General features: G+C 34.3%; 1 protein-coding gene across 1 annotated transcript; it reads right to left on the minus strand.

Moving 5' to 3' along the window:
• Window positions 1-8,500: 8,500 nt before the first annotated feature.
• LOC129261610 (semaphorin-1A-like) lies at window positions 8,501-19,989 on the minus strand. Its single transcript, XM_064099456.1, has 9 exons — window positions 19,846-19,989; window positions 18,601-18,709; window positions 17,541-17,601; window positions 16,906-17,056; window positions 16,102-16,321; window positions 15,373-15,461; window positions 14,836-15,026; window positions 12,724-12,776; window positions 8,501-11,216 (listed from the first exon to the last, which is right to left on the minus strand). The coding sequence occupies exons 1-9, from the start codon at window positions 19,987-19,989 to the stop codon at window positions 10,861-10,863; spliced, it is 1,374 nt and encodes a 457-aa protein (XP_063955526.1). The 3' UTR covers window positions 8,501-10,860.
• Window positions 19,990-23,709: the final 3,720 nt, after the last annotated feature.

A 23,709-nucleotide genomic window follows, 5' to 3' on the forward strand; every position in this document is an offset into this window, starting at 1 on the left:
AAATAAATGAAAAAGTATATAAAATTTGGTATGGGGGCACAAGGGGTTTCTGTTTTGGGATTTATATAACCATTTTTAATGGGGAGAGGGTAGGCATTAGGCTAGACCTTTTTGGCATCACAATTAATGGCGGGAGGGGGCTAGAAAAACCCCTAATGATTAATATCCATGCTTCATCAACGTATTAATTCAAATACTTGGTGCTTTGCATTATTGTTTTATACATTTTTAGCACATGCCATATCATTCTCCTTTTTCATGTTCAAAACATAATCCAATAATTTCATAAGCAAACTTAATAATCAAATACTAACAAACAAATCAAACATTGAATTAGTAAATGGGCTATTCAGCATACATTATTACACAAACCAATTCAGAGCAAGACGGTTGATATTTCATCCAAAGCTGAATGAAAATAATGACCTTCTGCTTCTCATCATGGGATATATATGCGACGCAAACAGCTTTAACATATTAAAATTCAAAGCATTCACATATGAAACCAGTTTGGGTTTGTCTGATCTTTGAGAAGTGATTTGAAAAGGATAGTTAATATTTTTTCTTCAAACCTATCACTATGAAGAAAGGTTGAGTCAACTATAATGTGCCAATATTGAGAAAGTGGAACTGAAATCCCTGAATCTGATTGGCTTCAAGCTCTCTCTCTTTTAAAATTGAGAATTTCAGACTGGTTACTTTTTCCAATAAAGCAATCAAGCATAATAATTGACAATTACCCCTACTATCCTTTTCCTCGGTCATCAAACTGTTTCTCAATAATCTTTTGATATCTATTTTTAAATACCGATAAAGGATAATTACAGGTAAGTTTTATTCAGGGACAACAGTATGGAAACAAAATTCATTTTCATATCTTTACTTTTAACATCAAAACTGACTATATCTAGTTAAATGACAAATGTAGATTGATGATCAGAGGCCAATAATAGTAATAATACAGTCAGTAATCTAATTGTCTAAAGATCAAATATTCTTTCAATCAATTGACAACTTGGACTGTATACTGTAAAGTGGAATACCATTTACAGTAAATTGCACTCTAAATTTCAAGGATTTAATATAAATCCAGATCAGCTATGAATAATGACCAGCCAAAAATATGATTTACTTTAATCCTAAGGATTAAAGATTAACGTCGAATCTAAAAAGTTTTGAATTCAAATCTTTCAGCTTTAAATTTAAATCTACAAGGTTTGAACCCATATCTAATGACTGATCACTATTCACAGCCAATCTGGATTTATTTTAAATTATTTGAATTCAGAATGTATAGCATTAATACCCTGAAGAAATTAAATCTACATTTTTACTGAAAAATAGTCATATTAACACAAAAATAATATATATATATGTGCGGTCGATGATATAATCCGCATTATAAGCTCATTACTGCAAATCATTAGATACAATCATGAATATCTACATAATTATAATGAGTATACTAAGGCACAAGTAGGAGGAAGTAAGGGGAAGGAGCAGGGAGGGGCATGGGCGGGGGTCAGCTGGGAGATGGGGGGGGTGGGTATGAAGTTGATGGGATTAAAGTGAGAATGAATATAATTGAAGGGATATCTATGAAAATAGAAGGAAATATCATTATTTCAAAATATTCCTTAGAAAGATAACTTGATAGAATGTGTATATGTATGAAAAAATGAAGTTATATATCAAAATGTTGTCTGTTTTTTGTTGTATGGACTTCTAACTTTTTTTCCCACACAAAGTGATCCATTTAAATAAATGTCCAATTCCGGTTGAGATGCAGGGGTCTGATATTGACATTATCAGTTGGAAAAATAAACCAGGGTCAAACTATTAAATTCAGATCATTCCTAATAAATCAATTGAGGCATTATTTTTTTTGCATTGTATCTAAATTCTTTCATGCTATAAATATCTAATATCAAAAATAATTTGCTGTATCCATAGAATTTATTTTGCAAAGGTCCAAATTAAATCAAATGAAAATTATATGTACATTAACTTCAAGAGATTTTGTTTGATTCAGAATTATTTCAATGTAAGAATATTTTTAAATCATGCTGCATGTGAAAGTAGGAAGAGTTAGGATATAAAACATTATATTCATGGAATAGTTTCAGTTGTTGATCCTTTTTAAAGGGGGATTCACAAACCATGCATCATACACCACATCAGTACAGGAAAGGGGAGTATCTTTAGCAATATTAAAGAGAGGGGAATCCTGCAAGACTCGACCCTCTCTGTACAAATATAATTGTAACAATTTTTTTAATTAAATAAAGCATCAAATTGTGTTAATGTAAAATATTTGATTCAGAGGGGAGAATATAAAATGAATATCACAAAAAGGACAGAGATTACGACTCTGAAAAATCACACAAAACGTGTAACTTTATAATATGGGGTAGGTACATGTACATGTCATTAGTGATGTCATGGTCATATGGGAGAGATACAGATGAATATGAAATTAGTTCCTGAAGATACCAAAATGGAGAGATTAGAATGTGTTTTTTTTTTTTTCATGAAGTTAGCTAAAGACTACACATGAGAATAGCATTAGCTTGTATGTAGACTGATTCCTCTTGTTCTCATAGATACATCTTTTCACAGGAATGCAAAATGTTGTCTTTTTCCCTTTAATAAACATTGGTCTCTAAACTACACACAAGTAGAATGAAGAATGGTAACCCATCTTCTTGGGAATGTCTGACTTTCATCTCATTCTATCACCAAAGCATGGCATCATTCGCTTCCTCTGGTAAACACTACAATGATTTCATGTATATGTTTATAGCAGGCATGTTCTTACCAACACAACAAGTGACCAATTTGCTCAGCACTTCCACTGCAATCCTTTTAGTCTTTCTTTGCCACCATCAATGATGTTCAAGAAAGATGCAGTGGTGATATTCTATGCTCTTTTTTTTTTTTTTATTAAAGTTGCATTTTTTTTAATGCCTATGTATTTATTATTTAGATTTTGACATTAACTATGTGGGCATTTTCACGATAACTGACGTTACACGGCACAATTTTACACACCTTTCGTTTGACGTTTTAGAGATAAACATACACACAATGAAAAGTGTGTAAAATTGTGCCGTGTAACGTCAGTTACCGTGAAAATGCCCATGTGCTTCACAGAGTCATGTAATAGAGTTGTGCAATATTTCAGATAGCAAATGATTCCTAATCAAATCCTCTACAACTAATACCCCTTTCATAAACCCAATAAAACCCAATTATGCGGCTAATAGCAGCATAATTTGGTCGTAAAATCAGAGGAGGACAAGAGTTATCCGCATTATTCTGATGCTGCTATTATCCGTATAATAGCGGCATCGGGACAAGATTTTGAGTTTATGAACGTATTTCCAAATAATGCGGATAATTGCCATGGTGCGGTCACAAGGTCACCCTTTTCCAACACAACCGCATCGGAGGGGGCGTGTCCAGTTTTCATGACGATTATCCGCCTTTTTCAGGACGGGCGCTCGTAAAAATAATGCGGATAATTTTCGGAGCTTGTGAACGCAATTTTTTTTAAATTATCCGCATTACTCTTAGGCGGCTAATTGGAGGATAGGTTTTATTGGGTTTATGAAAGGGGTATCAGAGAATTCTGTCAAATCATGAAGAAAAAGAAATTAAGTGGAAAGCTTTTTTTTCAATTGTATGTTCTACAAGGAAAATATACTGAAAGAGTTCTATCTTGTCCTATTGATTTTGAATTATACAAAACTATTTCATCTTCAATATTCTAATGCCTTTTTGTTAATTGATTCTAGAGCACTAATTCATTACTCCACTAGATTCTACTGGGAATCCAGTGCAAATAAAAAAAAAAACATTTTTAAGTCAATGATAGAGTACAGCTAATATATAAGTCACAATAAATTGCAAACTTTCAAAAGTATTGCAGTAATGCACTTTTTTGGTGATCCGAAAGCATTTTTTAAAGTGTATTTCATCTATAATGATGATATATTACCCCACCCTCTAATATATTCTAATACTGTCAGATAACAATCATGCATGCGACAGTGAAATATTCCTTGTTCGATGTTACACCAATTTCTAAACAAGTGCAATTTTAAAGTATTATGCTCCAGAGTGAATCCATTTATTGATATTATTTTTGTTATTGTATCCAACATTTCCTTTAAAGTGATTGGTTAACATTGGTTTGACTTTTAAAAAATCTGAGCTAGAAGGTCACACTTGTCACCTGTGTCTGTGATATGTTACAAAAATGAAGCCCAGAAAAAATTGCGTTCGAAAATAATTATTTAGTGCTTCAAAAATTGAAATATAAAATGACCGAAAACACCATCTTAATTTCATCCCATACACTTATGTGTACTATTTAGGCGTCTATAAGACGCCTATTTACAAAATCGGGGTTTGCCTTGTAGTTTTAGCTTTTCATTCTCAATAATGGTTGTTTTCAGTGTTTATTGGTTCTAATACATGCACTTGTACACATGTTTCATCCTGGTTTGAGAATTTTTTAAATTGGCTGCTCACAAAGTTAAACAATACACCTTTAAGACTGAAAAACTAGGGAGAGAATGACTAAAATGTTCTGATAGCTTGTGACATGTAATCACAATCATGTGCATGTAATGGGAAATGTGGTGTGTGGAGAATGGATTCACTGCAAACCTGTTGATATTTCTGTGAATATTATGTGTGTACACAAAGGCAGAACCACAATTAATGCAAGTGTTTTTACACTACCACTATACAATTTCAAATGACTTCACATGATCAGGAGTGAACTTGATGGATTATGATACCTCAGTCACATTTGCTGTACGGCGGCCGTACAGCGAGTAAAAAAAAGCCGTTTTATTAATTTTTATTCAAACAACCTACGTTTATCTGGTACTGGAAATGTTAAAACTGCTGTTTTCGACTCGCCATACGGACGCCGTAGAGTAAATGTGACCGAGGTATGACTGCATGCATTCAAAATTTAAGCCTCTGCCATTACCAGACCAAACAAATATTACAAACCTAACTTTTGACATTTTAAAATGACCTCTGTGACCTTGACAATAAAGCAAATAATCATCACTGAACTATGCATACATGTGGCACGTTTTGAGTTGATTTAACAAGCATTTGTTTGGATATCACGAGTACAATTTATATTTTTAGGTATAAAATGACCACAGTTACCTGTGACCTCGTGTTTTTAAAAAACTGACCACATTTACATATGCATATATAAAGCAAATTTGATTCTTAAAATGTTTCTTTGGTTATTGCAAAGTACATATTCAGGTATTTAATTACCTCTATGGCCTTGACCTTGTGACCCCCCAAAATCTAATTAGATCTTCATCCCTCATACATGCAAACATGAGCCAAGTTTGAAGTTGGCCCCTTACCCTATAGGTATCGCAAAAACACAAACGGGATGTAAAGACCTACTGATGGACAACCTAAAATCATCTAACAAGATCACAATCAAAAGATGCATCGCTACGTCAATTGACTGACATCTGAAATATGCTGAATGCTGTTACTTATACCTTGGTCACATTTGCTCTACGGCGGCCGTACGGCGAGTAAAAAACAGCCGTTTTAACATTATGTACGAGCTACATACATGTAGAGGTGCTGTTTGTATAAAAATGGCTGTTTTCGACTTGCCGTACGGCCGCCATAGAGCAAATGTGACCGAGGTATGAATATGAATCTATTTTCTGAAAACATGAAGGTTACAATAATGAAACAACATACTTTGCCATGGAATATCTGCTTAATGACATTCATCATAATAATAATTATACATATACATGTACATTGTACTTCAAAGTCCACTTGAGAATAAAAATTATTATTCTCCTTGTCTAATTTTTCAAAATAACTGAAAACGCTTTAATGAATCATAGCATCTGTTTTAGTTTCTGATCCTGATATCTGTTCAAAACAAACTTGTATTTATCGCTTTCCTTTCTAAACAACTGGCTCAACTTAGTATTTTTAGAAAGAAATCAAAACCACAATCAAGCATGATCCTTTTGAAACCACATTAAACTGTCACAAGACAACCCTAGGATTTCTGCTTTCCCAGGCTGTATGAGAAAGTCATTAAAAGTTTGTTAATTAGTTCTGTCATTCTGAATGAATACTCTTTCTGATTTGCGTACAATAGGTTTCACATTGTCCGAGAACTGAATCACTTGGCATAGAAATCAATCCCACAACGCAAATCTTGACGTAATATCTGTTCAGATTATTTTCACATTCTAAATACCCTGGGAAGTTTAATTCATCCTGTGATTTTTTCCCTCTTCTCCTATTATGAGGATATAAACAAATCCCACCTTTATCTTTTATATGATATATTTTATCCCACTTCCTTGTTTTTTATTCCAATGGTATCAATTTCTCGGTCAATAATCTCAATATCTTGAAAGAAAATTATTATGTATATGGGTCAGATATTTTTCTCAAAACTGTTAACACTTTCTTCAGATACGATATCAAATATCACAGAACTAGCAAACATGTTCATGGAATCCTTTTTTAACCTCTGCTTCATTACTTTAGGTTTGGTTGCAATATATTATTGTATTCCCTCTCCACACTCTCTATATACTAGTTCTATCACATATATTATGCAATAGCTTTTGTTGCATAATTTCAATATTCAATCATTAGAATTAAGTACTTCAATATTATTTTCATGCACTACCATGCTATTATTACTTGTCTGGGTGCACACGAGCACAAGTATTATCAGATTCAATTCATAAACCATATCTAGTGCAGTAGCATTGGCTGGTAATGCTCATATCAATAATAACACATGCATTTTAATTCATACTGGTTCTTCGAAATGCCAGTAAGATCTATTCTTTAAAATGTAATCAAAAGGAAATAAACTGCACTGCAATCTCATTGGATGTAATCAGATATCAATAAGATCAATTCTATGTGCTAACGGGAAATAATTGTATAAATTACAGATCAATGTAGACTTCTACGCTATAAATCTGTTATTTTCTCACTAGAGGTTAGCTAACTGACAACCTTTTTAGCACGTGTGCATGATTTTTCTTTTCTTTTTGTGAATATATCTATGGCATTGACATGCAACTAAACTTCTATGTTCTAGACTATCCTTAATCATAAATATTTTTTGAGTGACAAACTATTTAGAAATCTATACTGAAGCTTGCATGTTTGTCATGTGTAGCTTTAAGTATGAATTGCAAGTATTTGCAATATCAATATTTGTAAAGAAAGCATTTAGATGATCATTTTGTCATCTTATCCAGACATTTGCTCGAATTAAAGAAAATGTACCTTCTTTTCTGTGTAGGATAGGACACATAATGTACTTACAAATCAAGTAATCTTTTTTTGGTAAGATATATGAAAAGGGTTTGTGACAAAACATACACATGTACAACAATATGACTCTATGAATACCTAGAAATATATATAAATATATGTTGATTATATTGAATATTCATTCTACAAATACTGCTCAATGATGGACGGTACAGACCCAAATACTGATATTGTACACATAAGTTTTACATTTGTACATCCATATGTATACGATTAACAGTCTTGTAATATGTGTGCATAATTGTTGTATATATTTCCATGTGTAATTGTCACACAAACTAGGACATATATTACATCAAATACATAAAGATGCATGTGCAATGTACACTTCATAATGCATGCAGGTAACGAAAAAAAGATTGTCAGTGCTTAGAAAAAAGAAAAGAAAAAAGAAGTAATTGTGTCTACTAATAAACAAAAATTAATCAGAGTCACTTCCCAAAACACCTCCAGTATGTTACAGAACCTATTCCTATTAAAACATGAAAGTAGAGAGAAGGGTGTTGACTCCTAACATCACATTCGATAAAATGGCAACTTTCCATTGACCAAATCCGGATGGATGAGAAAGATGGTACTTTATTGTGTAATTGCAGAGCATTTCAACAATATGCTGAATAACTAAACTTGCCAAGGTCTCAATGCTGGAGAGGAGATTTTTTTAATGAAATAACTGATTTCACATACCAAATGTGACTCAAATTAAAGTCCATCAGAAGACTGGGGGAATTGCGAAATACAACCAAACTCCAGAAGGCATTCATGTACTGTTTGCTAACAGCTGCTCCCAGATCTATTTCCAAGTTAAATATACCCAAAATGATAAAAAAATATCCTGGGTCAATTATCATAATCAACTAATCAAGACCAGTTATATGAGTGGCTAGATCTCATTTCAAGGAAGGGTTGGTAAAAGTCCCATTCTCAAGCTGCTAGATATCCATCTGTTAGTAAAACACACCCTCACAGCAAACCAGAGTAGGTGCACAATGTGCATGGGGGGGGGGGTAGGAGTGATGAAAGTTGGAAGTCAGGTGCAGATGGAGAATCAAACTATTTAAAATGTGAAACCATTTGTATAAAAACACACTTGAATAACAATCTTTTTACACAGATTCCTCAGCTTTTCATTTAAAAAAGATTTATTTAAGAGGCAATAATAGAAGTTATGAATTTCTGAAAACTGGGGGGAAGGGTCTAATAATACAAGCGACATGGTATATTTCCACAGTCATCCCCAAAGTGAAATTGCATAACATCTCATATTAAAAAAATACTAAGCATTGCAACTTCCGTACAAGAATTTCAGGGCTAACTAAAGGTGTCAATTTGTAAGTTTGTATTTTCGCTATAATATCCTACCCCAACCCCCCCCCCACTCTTTCAGCTATCCATCTTGATGCTATAGTCTTTGTAATTTTTAATGATTAATAAAAAAAAAATAAAAAAAGGCTCACCGCCAGAACAGCTAAATATATTTTGTTGAAAAGCTGTGGCATACTCAGTTATGCTCAGTATTACTATCATTTTCATAAAATATCAAAAGCAATTCACTTTATAATTGTTTGGGTCACTTGTGATTGCTCATTTCCACTCTCAGTGGTATCAATACTATTTCTTCTTAAGTAGTTCAGGGTCATTATAGATATCAAATTCAAAATATCTTACTGAAACCAAAACTGAAGATTATGTGTGACAAAGGGCAGACTGTCTTTGAAGCACGAAAGGAAATTACATTTAGATTTACATCCACGGCAAAGTTTTAATAACTATACTACTAAAAGCACAGCAAGAAAACGCTACTTGGAAGAGGAAGAAATGATGCATGTACATGTACCTTTTAACAAATTATCAAAGGACTTCTGCAAGTTTAAAACTATTGTGAGCGGGATTGTGTTGGTGTGATAAGGATTCCTTGTAACACAGCCAACAGTTTAAAGCTCAATTAAATCATATTACAGATAATTCCCACAAGTTTGTCTCTTTCTATTAGGGGTATGGCTTCATTCTGATATAAATGTAACATGTGAAATCCCGGTGATTTCTTTGATCACTTGAAGCATGATATACATTTTTTTTCTTTAGGCAGACCATTGCACCCTAAATCAATCACAAAAAGGAATAGTCGACATAAAAAATGATTTGCTCAAAAGAGGAAAAGGAAACGTTCAAACAATGCAGTTTTTGACCCCCCCCCCCCAACGATTCTTTCATTTGACTTCATAAGTTTGATTTTATTACACTGTATTTCAACCTTATCAACAAGTAATTTTAAGGACACGCTTTCAAGCATGAAGCAGGATATACTATTCTAAAGGATGGTGTAGATTTTGCTCTGGGCACACAGAGTCATTTGTCTAATATAGCACATCTTCCATGTTTTTCAATCCCTGTTTTCATCTATCAAATAAATTCATTAAGATATCTTCTACAATATAATAATATCATTTTTTTTAGACCCAGCTCTTTTTTTTTTTGTGAAACATGCAATGGAACCTTATGTTGTTAAATAAGCATTGTGTCTATGTTAAATTTCTGTGATTGGTAGCAGCATTGCAAATATAGAGAACATTCTATATTTTATGAATAAGATGACTAGTGCTTCATGATTTCTCTATAAAGACATTGGTTGTTAGATTTTGAAATGTAAATCTTAAATTTACTAAGTAATGAGAAAGCAGCTTCTGCCACTAAAAATTAGCAAGTCAACTGATTTGAAATGTTGGGGGCATATGTGCTTAATTAATGTGTGTATATTATCCAGTTGCCTGCAGGAACCAGGTGGCCCCTGTACAGAGCGTATGGGAATTAAAGAATTCAGCAGTCAACGGGTTAACGGTTTTCATAACGGGAGACGTGAATTGGGCATAGGAAGAACAGTTGAACCTCGTAGAAACTGAGAGCTTAAGAGAAGTAAAAGCCAAGTGGAATACACGCTTGCCATGATAGAGATAACGTCAGGGGTGGGTGTTAAGCTGGGGCGTGGTGTGTTGTTTGATACAAATCGCAGAAGCGTAATTAGAGAAGCCGGAGGTTTTGAGATGGATGTATTGCTTGGTATTGAATGGGATGAGAGTCAGACAATAATAAAAAATAAAAAAAATTGGTATTGACACAAAATCATATAAAATTGAAATTCTTGAAATGATGACAACATTTGCACCAGGGTTGCTTCTTGTAAGCTGTTATTCAAATCATAAACAGACATCCCAAATTGAAATCACCCAACATCAGGCATTTTGAGTACAAGAAATTGATTGAAAATCAGCAAATCCTTACCTCTTGAAGGTTGAAAAGCATTGGATTTGATATTCAATGAGAAGGAAAGGAGAATTTTTTCCTCCTTTCAAAGTCAGAAATCAACATTTGAATTAAAATGAAATTGAAAGAGATGATTTTAGTTCTATTTTGCGCAATTCATGATTTGAAATTGCCATACAAGAAACTTCCCTATGAAAAGATTAATTCTGTATTATTCCTTCAAAATAAAGAAAGAAAGAGAACAAAGAGGAATCTTGACATACAAACTTGTTGCTGGCCGCTATTCGGCGACTGGAGTGTGGAGTTGAAGGGATTGTACTCGGTGGTTGTTTGCGGAGTTGTTGGTGGTGGAGTTGTACGGGCTGTTAATCGGATGGAATTGGTAGTGGTGGTGGTGGTGAAGTTTGGAGGAGATGGGGGATAGGTGCCCATGCTCTCTGTAGAATTGTATGTACCGGTTTGTAACTCGGAGTCGGGCGTTTTTCCATCGGAGCCCGTGGTCATCCTTGGCGAGGATGGCGTCTGATCGGTGGTCTCGCTGGCCGGCGTGGCCGGGTTGGTCTGAATCGTCGGGGCTGTTGATGGCAGACCAGGAAGACAATCACAGGAGGAAAAAAAAAAGATACACACGCACAGGCAACACAAAAGAGAGCAATGTATAAGTGATCAGAATATATCACAGTTTATTTCCAGAAGCTCTCCAGGAAATGATTACTTGTTAAATATATCACGGGCCACGATGTTATATAAAATCTTATTTTGTTAGAAAAACAGCTGTGTTTCATCTGCTATTAAACTATGTATTTCTCCCCACCATCAGAATAGATTTGAAGCCTCTTTTATCATCCCTTTTTCATTGGGTGCAGAAATGGGGAATGTGTAGATGGGAAGGGGACTTTTGCTTTATAACTCAAATGAAATAATTAAAATCAAATTGTGAATTGATAATGGGTGAAAATGTCATAATACTATTCCAAAATACCATGAAAATAATCAAATAAAGAAACTAACAGATGAATGTGTGTATTTAGTGGACTGAATCGGTAAGTTTAATTTAGAATGCATGGTGTGAGGCCAAAAAAATAGATATGTAACTAATTTACAACTTTAGTAAGAAAAAAATACAGACATAGCAGGCAATAAATGAGACTACACTGATACTACATTGATCTAATTCCACATGCAAAACATAATCACACTAGTTCATGGATTGTTACTGGCAATTTCATGCTAAATATACAGATACATAAAATGAATAATAGCTCTATAACTTTAATAGCCTTTAAAAACTTGGCCCCTTTTCTTTTGCAACACCATTTACAACAAATTACTAGTGCTTCCAGTTTCTTATTACATACTTTTATTTCTAGATTAATATTTTAATGAATCTATCAATAAAAAAAATAAGACTTTGTTTTTATTGCGAGAGTTCTAATTATTTTCTTTCTATGGAAATAAACTCAAAATAAATGAACAATCTTTGTTCTAAATTGAAGAGGAAATATAATCCATCTAAAAAACTAATGAGATTATTGTCTGATGCCTTGGTGGTAATGACTTCAAGCTGTGCTTTCCAATTAGTTCATGAACAAAGCTCAACTACCTCACGAATATATCAGTTCACATAACCTTCAAATTATAGAAGTTTTATTCCAAATATTCCACTATACGCTTCTCGTGAGTTTTCTGCCTTGTAAATGAAGGAAATATGAAACATACACATTTATATTTCAGTGCTTTTAATTGAGTTCCTTTCAAATATCAAAGCTTTTATGACAACCAAAGACGTGACATCATTTGGGCCATGGTCTCTATAAGCTTTACATTGTCATCCCCTGCCCCCCCCTAAAAAAATAAATATATCCCCAGGGCAGACCCTTCATATATCGTTCTTTGACAAAAACTGAGTAAAGACAAAAAAGGCAATGTTCCAAATGACACCAGAAATGGCAGTCTTATGAAAATTTCAAAAAAAAATTGAATGGTTTTGTGAACTAATTGATTCCATGAGGATGTCATATTGCGAATGTATTATGGTGTATTGTAGTGTTAATCATTTTCAAACAATGTGGTATAACTTACTTGATGATGCTACAGGACATGCGGCAGGATCTCCATTTGCTAGATCCATTATTCTTGATATGAAAGGAGGCAAGAAAAGTAATACAATCATCAGAATTCTTTGTAGAGAGCTGAAGATTTATCTCTACCAAAAAGGACATGGGAATTTTAAGCATAGTTTGTGTCATAAACAAGTACAGAAGAGTAGATGCTTATTCGGTACTGCTAGGAAATCACATGTCACACTATTGCATGACAAAATAAGCAGAAACACTGCTTCAAGTAGTTAATATTGTCAGAGATCCCCTCATTGATTTTTTAATCAAAAGCAGAAAATGACTTACTATAGTTGGTTGAAGAACATAGCTTACAATTAATAATTTTCTTTTAGGTTTGCCATCATAGCAGAAGAATTCTGACTTGTATTGAGAAATCTACATGTAACATCAATCTTTCTTCCCATTCACAGATTGTATGTATAAATGGCTGTCAATCAGCTGCTTCACCTCTGACCCATGGTGTACCGCAGGGCTCTGTGGGTGGACCGACCCTTTTCTCAATTTATCTGATTAGATTGCGGCAAGTGATGCTCCGTCACGGAATTGACTACCATACTTACGCTGATGATATTCAACTTATGATTTTTTTTTATTCAACTCAGCAAGCAGCTGATAATGCTATTCGTCGTCTTCAATCATGTACATGTATGATAGATGTTCACGACTGGATGCAAACTCATTCCTTGAAATTAAATTTACATAAGTGTGAATTTCTTATGTTTGGCTCTAAAGTGCAGCTCAACAAAATTGATGTCAATTCCTTTCCATTTTCTGGCCACACAATTCAATTGTCTCAGACTTGCCGTAATCTTGGAGCAACTTTTGATTCACATATGACAATGTCTTCCCAAATCTCAAATATATGTAAATCAGTTCGGTACCATCTTCGTAACCTAGGATCTATCCGGAAATATTTATCTAAGTCTGCGACCGAAAAGATTGTACATGCCTTGATTTCCTCCCGCCTTGATTTCTGTAATGTCCTTTTGTTTAATTTACCGCAGGCTCAGTTATATAAGCTTCAGAATGCAGCTGCTCGCATCGTCACTTTGTCAAATAAACGCTCTCATATCACTCCCATCCTGAATTCACTGCAATGGCTCCCTATCAAAAATCGGATTATCTTTAAGATTTTGTTGCTTGCTTTTCATAGTATTCTTGGATCAGCACCACAATACAGTCTTTCATTTATCAATTACTACAGACCAAGCAGGTCTTTGCGCTCATCCACTTCTGGCTTCCTTGTTATTCCAAAAGTTTCAAAAACCTGGGGGGGGGAGATCATTTGCTTTTGCATGCCCCACTTTGTGGAATAGCCTTCCTGAACACATAAAAAAATGTACCTCTGTCGAAACTTTCAAAAATCTTCTAAAAACTTTTTTATTTAACTCTTAGCTCTTTATGCGCCTTGAGCACTCTACAGAGTGGATTTGGCGCTTTACAAGTCACATTATTATTATTATTATTAATCAGAAATGTTATACATGTGGACAAATGATGCAGAACTTGACACTTAACAGAATGCAAATACATAATTTTGCCTATATGTACTTCTTCATTCTGTTCATTCTGAAGTAAGTATTTTGTATACACTAAAATAAATGGTCGCATACGAAGTCTCATTTGCCAGTTGCTATTTTGTTATCTTCAAATGGAACTTTGTCACACTGTTTTTTACCCTGCTTAGCAGCAAAAAAGAAATTCCAGGTTTTATCATTAAAATATGGCACACTTCACAAGGTTTTATATTGAGGTTTAGAATTTGTAAATTTGAAAAATTTCTGGCAAGGATATTATTACTGATAATATTTATGGAATAAATTCAATTATCTACACTAATATGCAGGTTCAAATCTGAATTTGTACTGCACTCAACCCAGGTGAGGTGAACAGGCAGGATTAATGCCTTGCAATGCACCAAGCTCCTTTAGCAGCTAGAAAGCTGGGATAATATATAGTGCACCATTTGAATAGGCAACTAGATAATTGGCCTCATAAATGCTATAATTAATTTAGTGTACATTGCGAACAAATGCAGAGTTTAGAAAGAGGGGGTAACAATGAAAACTCTTACCCATCTTGAGAGGCTATACATCCTTGATCACCGGATAGTTCCCACGAGCATGCTGGGTCTAGTCCTGAAACACAGTCAGAACACGTTTTAAAACGCTGACAATTCTCGGTTGGAACACTGTACACCCTCGATGACGTGCTGGCAAATATTCTTGAGCCTTGGCTATCGATTTTCATGACGTTAATGGCCTCCTAAAAAAAATAATAAAAATATGAACAGTCATACTGCACTAAAAGAATACTACGTAACAGTACATTTTAACTATTTTTCTCAAATTCATCCTTGATTTTCAAAACGTATTAAGATTATATGTAAATCAATATAATTGTTTGAATGTCGATATTCTTTTCAATATTAATAGCACATGGCAATTCCTGTCAATAGCAATAAGAAAGAATCTATCATTTCTTGGATTTTGTTTTAAAAACACTATTCCCATCTGGAATACATGTATCCTACTAAACTTTACACACCTCCAATAACAAGAATAGAATTAAAAAAATAATAATCACAAAAAAAAAGAAAATCATAACTTACAGCGACATCACTTTCCAGACTTAGTAGAATCTCGTCAACTATCCTTGCCTTTCCATTGTAGATGTATGCTTTTAAAATCTGTCCGTCACCTAAAAAAAACACATACAAATACAAAATCAATAATTTTTATTCCAAGAGCATGTGGAAGAGATTAAAGGTAAAAGAAAGTAATTGCAGCAAACAATTATTTCATTAGAAAGCCTTTGATATTATCATAGATATAGATCTGGTACATTGAAATCAACTCATCTTTGAAAAATCATGAAATCTTAGCTGAAAACCGATAATTCTGATGATAGCTAACACAAAAAGGCATATAATGATAATAATACCAACATGCTTATATAGCGCATATCACTGCCAAATGCGTCCCTGTGCGCTTAATTGGATATTATTACCCTGGCTTTAGCCCCGCAGCGTTTTACAGCGCGGTGGCATTTCAAGGAATGAAATAAAAATATGTAGGACAGTGTATTAATATTGCTTGGAAAAATACCCAACATTTTATGGAATTCCCCTTATTCTCCTCATTTCTCAGTAATTACACTTTTTTTTCGAGAGCCTCTTTTTTTCCCCTCTTTCTCCCCATCCCCATCCCCACCCCTCTCATGCTCCATCCATTTGTCTTTATCTCTCTCCCTCCCTGCCTGACTCTCTGTCTCTTTCTCCCTCATTCTCTATACCCTTCTCTTCTCTCTCAGTCTAAAAAAAATCAATGCTTCTACTCACTTGTACCAAGGAAGAAAATATCGTAAGCCAGTCCCGACACATCCCTTTCTTGGACGGCCAGTTGTTGAAATCGGTACAGCTGAAGGAGTAGGAGGGGAGGGCTGGTCTGCATAGCCGCCAGGTCAGTACGAGCAGTTGCCGTATAATCTGCTTTGTTAGGAACCAGCTCGGACATGAGTTGGAATTTATCGTAGCTGTCAAAAGGTTGTGTAGCGGAGCACTGGTTGTGGGGAGAGGTGATACGAAGTTAAAGATTAACACAAATTCTATGAAATGGAACCATTGATTGCTGTTCATCAACATTTCATGTCTGATAAATGATCAAATCTAACAACAAATTACAACAGCACAACTTTTCCTTGGTTTTGATTGGCTGAGAAGCATAGTTGCCTGACTGTTACTACAGTAACTGTCAAACAAAACAGAATTTAAATCAGTAACTGGGATACATCCCTTCAATCTATGCTATTCATCTACTTGAATGGCTATACTAAAGACAATAACACACACAAAATTCCTTGCGCAATGACCCGTCTCTCTGACCCGAGCACTACAGACACTGTCAGATAATACATCTGACAAGTCCTTTCATGAGACACTCTCCTGACTTCGTTTGAGCATGAAAGAACCGCATCAGGTAACATAAAAGATAAAATCAATCATACAATTAATTGTACATTGAAGGTCTATGGTAACCAAGACACATAAAAGCTATACATGTAATTAATTGTAAATATTGCTTGCATCTCTTTATGCTACAAGACCAAAATCAAAGAAAGTTTCAGCACACTAATCTTCATTTACCTGGCCTGGTCTTGGCTCTGGGACATCATTGGAGGGTACATTGAGCCAGAATGAACTGCCTGTCTTCTGGCCTTTGAAAGGTGACGCAGTAAATAGAGCCTCTATCTCTGCAAGATGATAGGCACAAATGGCTGATGCAGCAAAGCCAGATCTGAAGGACACATAGAAAAAGAATAAAGTTACTTAAATAATTAATCATCACTCAATTTCACTTTAAGTTTCAATGTACAATTTCAATATAACCCATCTCGGGTTATTTCTAGCATAGGACTGAACAGGTTAAACCTGTTATCTACCACATTTTGTAGGCTCTGTACAAGAAGTACAATGTTATGAAGTTACTGTTTGGGTTCTGCTTCATATAAAACTTGTTATAATAACAAATGCATAACTTCTCTAACAAGTTTACTATCGGCCAATGAAATTCAATGATTTCAGTAACTTTAAACTGTTAGAACAATTTTTTTTATTGTAGCAAAATTTGTGAAACAAGACCCAGATGTGGTACAATAAAGCTCAGTTCCAAAGGCAACGTGATATGAAGCAACAAAACGTGCCAAGTTCCATACTGAATGCTTAAATATTACAAGCCCTTTTTTTACTATGTAGGAGAGGTTAAGATGAATGGTACTTACTCTGGTGTTGTAAAGGCACCAAAAATGATGTTTGGATCTTGTTTTGATCTGAAGATTCCACCTGAAATTTGAATAAATATAAGAGCAAAAACTACAATGTGTTCAAAATATGATACTCCCTTTACCAAAAGATATTACAGTCCAAACTATTAAATATAATTAAATCAAGGGGGTTTTATACTTGAAAATAAGTATATTAATTAGACTACAGTGCATTATCAATATTTTATTAATTTCATTGCCATCTCTATCTGAAGTTAGATTATGTTCACATCAACTAGTATCTAAGAGGAGTTATTCAAAGGCTGTCTCAATGTCCAACTATTTTGTTCTTTTTACTTAGACTTCTTCTTTCTTTATCATTTCTTGCCAAATAGGTTCTGTTCTCTTTCTTCATGGCACAAGTTTTTTTTTTCCCACATCCTCAAATTTGGTTTAGTCTTCAAAGAAAAAGTTGCATGACTTCTGGTTAAACTTTAGCCACTGATAATTCCATGGTTCATATTTCATTTTTTTTTTTTTTAAATCTTTGTTGCAAGGAAGCAGTATCAGGACCACTCCAAGGACTGCCAGGGTTCTGCGGAAATAAAGTTTTTCCTGAATCAAAACATATTTCCCTTTCTTCATGTTTATGCTTAAAGCCTCTTCCTCTTAACAATTCTGGTGTTAACAAATAATTATAAATAAAAACCAGGAAACACTTTCTTGTAGGATATGTTCCTGGTAAACTGTTACTGAATAACCATGTCGCGGTGTCAATTTCAATTGATATCGAAAGTGAAAATTTTGTAAATATATGTGGTGATCTACTTGGAAGACGAAAAGTTATGAACAATCAATACATACAAATTCAATTAACAAAGCTCCATGTTATATTCATCAGGGGTATTACATTTCGCGCCCGAGCCCACGGCGCAGCATCTTCTCTCCTTATTAATGCACTGGATGCCTGATTACCCCCAGACCAGAAGATTCTGCATCGTGAATGAGAAATACAAGGCTTCCTCTTGATCACAAGGATTGGGGAAGAGGGAGAAGGATGAGAGGTGAAGTAACTTACGAAGATAATTGAATGGCATCTGAAATTCACCACCCGTTGCACAGCTGAGGCGAGCTTTCAAGAAAGTGGTAAAGACTCCATCGCCATCTTCTTCACCGCCGGGATCATTCTATGAGCAAAGATATCAAATCAAAAATTATTTCATACATGTAAATATTTATAGCTGTTAGGAGTTTCATGATTCCTCAAGTTATGAATATTCATTTGTCTGAAACATGTAAAATAAAATGTAAATCATGGTTCCCCAGGATCATTCTATGAGCAAAGATATCAAATAAAAAATTATTTTATACATGTGAATATAGCTGTTAGGAGTTTCGTGATTCCTCAAGTTATGAATATTCATTTGTCTGAAACATGTAAAATAAAATGTAAATCATGGTTCCCGAAATATAACCATTTCATTTATAGTTATCATATATAAAATCTGTGTAAACTGATCACTTGTGGGATGCTAGAAATCGATCATTTTAATAGGGAGTTGGTGTAGTAGGACAGATTCCCTGTGTTACATAGAAACCAAGGTTATGACTCTCCCCTACATGGGACCTTTTTTTAATTATCCTACAATATCAGTTGATAGAGATTTTTTTCCTTGTAACATAACATTTGAAACATGGGAGGGCATCCATCTAATAATTATGTAAGGCTCAACCCATGACTGTTTAAAGGTCAAGTCCACCCCAGAAAAATCACACAAGCATTATGCTGAAAATTTCATCAAAATCGTATGTAAAATTAGAAAGTTACGACATTTTAAAGTTTCGCTTATTTTTCACAAAACAGTGATATGCACAACTCAGTGACATGCAAACGAGACAGTCGATGATGTCCCTCACTCACTATTTCTTTTTTTTTTTTTTTTTTTGAATTACAATATTTCATTTTTTACAGATTTGACAATAAGGACCAACTTGATTGAACCATATAGTATTAAACAATGCTAATTGCACATGTCCAGGGAGGAATTAATCATTGTTTCACACGACAACAGGGAGAAAATTGGAATATTTCATATTTCACATAATAAAATACAAAAGAAATAGTGAGTGAGTGATGTCATCAGTCTCCTCATTTGCATACCGACAAGGATGTGAATATAACTGTTTTGTGAAATTAAGTGAAAGTTTGAAATGTCAGTGTTATGCTTGTTGGATTTTTCTCTTTTTATTTGAATCAAATTTTTGTTCGGGTGGACTTGTCCTTTAACTTGACTCATGGTTTCCCTTTGAAAGATGTCCTTACCCCTCTCTGCATCCCATGATTGTCCCCTACCCAACCCTTCAAATGCCTGTCCCTAGTTATTAAAGCTTCATGAATATTGCCAACACGTAATGTGCAGTCTTCAATTCCTCCTAATAACCCAGATTCATGAGGTCCCTTAATCATTCTGATTTTGATCATGTTTCTGTTCTGATAATGCATCCTTTCCCAGCCCATCCATCCTTCCAGTATTGGGTAATATCCTTGATACAGAATACGGTCATCTACTTTATTCTCCGTATTGAAACCACTCTATCACTTCCTGTATCACTCGCTTCCTAGGAGTGCATTCATACTATTGTTTTCTCTTTAAGCCAGTATAAGGTACTGTGATAAATTTTTGGGGTTAAAAACACTATTTCATTCTGTCCCATTTGTTGAATTTTCTCACATCCCCCCCCAAAATTTTTTTTATTATAAAACAAAAAAAAGGGTCACAAGTGGGTACTTCCTGCTTTTTTTTATATTTAATACAGAATGCTGATCATAAACTCAGACGAATATGCATTTGAAATTACTCTTCTCCAGAAAAGCTTGTGTGCGCTTGCGAAATCTCTCCTATCCAATTAACGGTCTTATACTTCTAAAATCTTAAAATATAAGGCCTGTTACTGAAAATAATAAAATAAAACATTTTTTGATATGACAGAATAATTTTGATTGGCGCATATATTCTTTTTTTGAATGAGAGCGCACTTAAAAACTAAACAACAGCATGTGGTTATAAGGCAATCATAATAAGATACATCTCTATCAAACACACACAAAAAAGCATACACTAATTCCAATGAACTATATTTTTTCAGATTTACTATGTATGTTTCAAAATGCTCATCCTCCATTAAAAAGTTTGGTGTAAACACATACTACATGTATCTACATTGTACATCTCAGGGATGTGGGTGGTGCAATGTAATGGTTCATCTGTGAGATCAAAATCTTATGCCTTCAGAAATGGATACTAATATGACTCAGATCTACACATCTCATGAAATCATGATAATAGAAATCATAATTGATAACTGTGGGAAATAAAAATGTCAATTTTCCCCCCACGCTTTATGAGTTCCTGTATGTTGGTGATTGAATTCACAATGCGTGTTAATTTCCGGATTGCAGTCAATGAAAGGTCAAATCGACTGAAGGCCTATATGATTTTAAATGAAGCAAGCCTTAAAAGAAAATTTGACACCTAGACATAGTAGCTTTCAGGGTAATTAATATGCTTTCTTCAAAACTGATACACCTGTGGTTGCAAGTGACCGCTGGATGATCAGTAATAAAGTAATATAACCTCAAGAAAGAATCATGAATCAAAAGACAAACATGAATCACAATACCACGGAAACAGGGGTTTAGATTACCTTCATTCTGACGCTGTTTCTCCTTAGATTTGGGCCTATCCAGTGCGCGGTTTGACACCCGAAGTATTTCGCGCGTTTCGGCTCTCTAAAAATCAATCTTTTGCTTCCAGAATTCAGTCCATTATATATTCATCTTGTCGGTTTATCGAAAATGGTGTTTAGAAGTGAATTTCAGCGTACATGTAGATCCAACTTAATATTGACACTGTTAACTCAACAACAACTGAGATAAAATTGTCTGTCCAGTTAGAGAACTTCAAGTTGAAGCCATGACAAAAGAAAGAAAAGCAGTGGACGATGCAATGACGAACACAGAATTTGAAGTTAAATGCACGTGACAAGAAATGCATGCATAGCACATGTAATAGCGCATGCCTTGAGCTTGGCAAGAGTTAAAACTGGTGACATCATAGAATCATGATTCAAATCAGGATTGCGTTTATAGGACCTTTTGCGTTCATGATTCTACAGAAACGTCTTTCCAAACGCACCTTTTCCGTGTTTCATGTTTGTGATTTGAAAGACGTTTATTTTCATTTTTGACTAAATGCATCTTGATTCTGCAGAATCATGATTTGAATCATGATTCAAATCACAATTCTAGAGTAAAAATGTGGCGCATAAACGCACTGTAAGACACAGCACACCTGAATGAAGACATCTCATATTCACTAGTCCATTTTCTACAATCCTCTTAATCCAATCTATAGACTTTGTCTCAATTTCATGGAATGAATCACATCTTTTCACTTTTGTGGATTTAAAAACTTGGCAACTCAAGAACTGTTTTAATTTTTTTTTTAATTATTATCTTTCCAAAATCCAGGAAACTTAAATAAGACTGGATTATATTCAACATACAATACAAGCCTTTGAGGACAATTTTACACCCCCCCCCCTGAAATCATGACTGGACACTAAACGATAACTGTCACAAACAGAAGCGGAACTTGTTCATATCAAAAGCAATAAACAGCTTTTACCACTCCAGTTGTTTACAACTGCCCCAGCATTCAAATGAGAAAAAGAAATCATGGGCGTATATATTGAAACCAAAAAGCACTGAGAGATCTCATTGGGATTCCTCTGACGAAATCCAGATGTGTTGCCCATTTTAGCATTCTGGTAAACACCTCACAAAACATAAGGGAAGACCTCAGTCTAGACGGTATTCCATTTGCATTTTTGATGCAACGAGGAGGTGGTAAAATCAATGACCATGCTCGGTTTGCACGTGAAGTAGCGAAACATAAGGAGAGGTGGCGGTATGAATTACATACAGTGGGCAGAGATCAGAATAGAACACTTAATACTGCAAGAAGTTGTAAGACTAGATATGACTGCCATACATTCACAAATACCAGTGATCATCTGACCAATAACTGATTTACATAAACACACTCAGGACAGGTGTGTGATTTGCATTTGTAAATTGCTTCATAAAAGTCAGATAATGTTATTTTGCATTAAGTTTTATAAAATATCTAAATCAAATCTGGCTATCATATTTTGGATATTATTGTTCAACACTATAATAAATGTTACATATAAAAAAATCATTCTTTTTCATTAATTGTGGTAATATTGTTCTTGATAAGGAATGTGAAGTATAAATTGAAAATCTGTAATATTGAAAATAAGCAGCTTTTTCAAAAGTTAAATAGGGATTTTAGTTGGTATTGTTTCAAAGCAAGATGGATCTCCAAGAAAAAATATATAATAAATTCACTTTTTGTAATAGGATTTTCTACTTTTCCATATACTTTTTCAATTTGTTATTCATCTTATTTCTATTTTATTGGGGATTATGGATGTCAAATATAATTTGAGGATTTTCATTACATTGCTGGTTATAATCATATTCTTTACTGGGTAGGCTTATATCTATTTACTTTTCCCTTAAAGTCCAGCATTTATCCACATACATGTACACTTATAAAATGTACATTAATTTGAAAATCTGTAAGGCTTTAATTAAAAAACATGTGACCATTGTTTTCTCCTTTTTCATCAATGCCATTATCATACTCTCTACTCCCAAATCCTTGTAATCTTTAATTAGCAGATGGCTTGCCAATTTTAACACATATCCAAGAACGACATTATAAGGAACACACTGGTTGCCCCAAGAATCATGGCGTTATACCCACAGGGTGAAAAATGGCTCTCCTAATTGGATACGTTACGCCCGCATAATCCAAGGGTGTCTGATTAAATATGTGCCAGTACTTCGTCTAAATTAGGATTGGGTCATTAGCCTACATTCATGTATACCGTGTGTTGCTTACATGAATATCACGAAAGATGCAGTGGGTTTTAATATATTGGGAGTGCTGCATACCGTATTACATAGGACCAGGTGGCCGTGGTTACAGCTGTTCACTTTACATTGATAGCAGCTTTGGATATGGCATGGAATATATATGCAGTCAAATAAAATACTCGCTGTACACTGTTGGATCAATGTATTTAAAATGTTCTT

The sequence above is a fragment of the Lytechinus pictus genome, chromosome 5 (assembly GCF_037042905.1).
Source record: "Lytechinus pictus isolate F3 Inbred chromosome 5, Lp3.0, whole genome shotgun sequence".
NCBI classification, from domain to species: Eukaryota; Metazoa; Echinodermata; class Echinoidea; order Temnopleuroida; family Toxopneustidae; genus Lytechinus; species Lytechinus pictus.

Coding starts and splice junctions, on each gene's coding strand:
- LOC129261610 (XM_064099456.1), bottom strand. CDS start 19,989: ATGATTAAGGGACCTCATGAATCTGGGTTATTAGGAGGAATTGAAGAC. Junction 18,710..19,845: donor ATCATGGGATGCAGAGAGGG/GTAAGGACATCT, acceptor CTTTGCTCATAG/AATGATCCCGGCGGTGAAGA. Junction 17,057..17,540: donor GGTGCCTTTACAACACCAGA/GTAAGTACCATT, acceptor TGTGTCCTTCAG/ATCTGGCTTTGCTGCATCAG.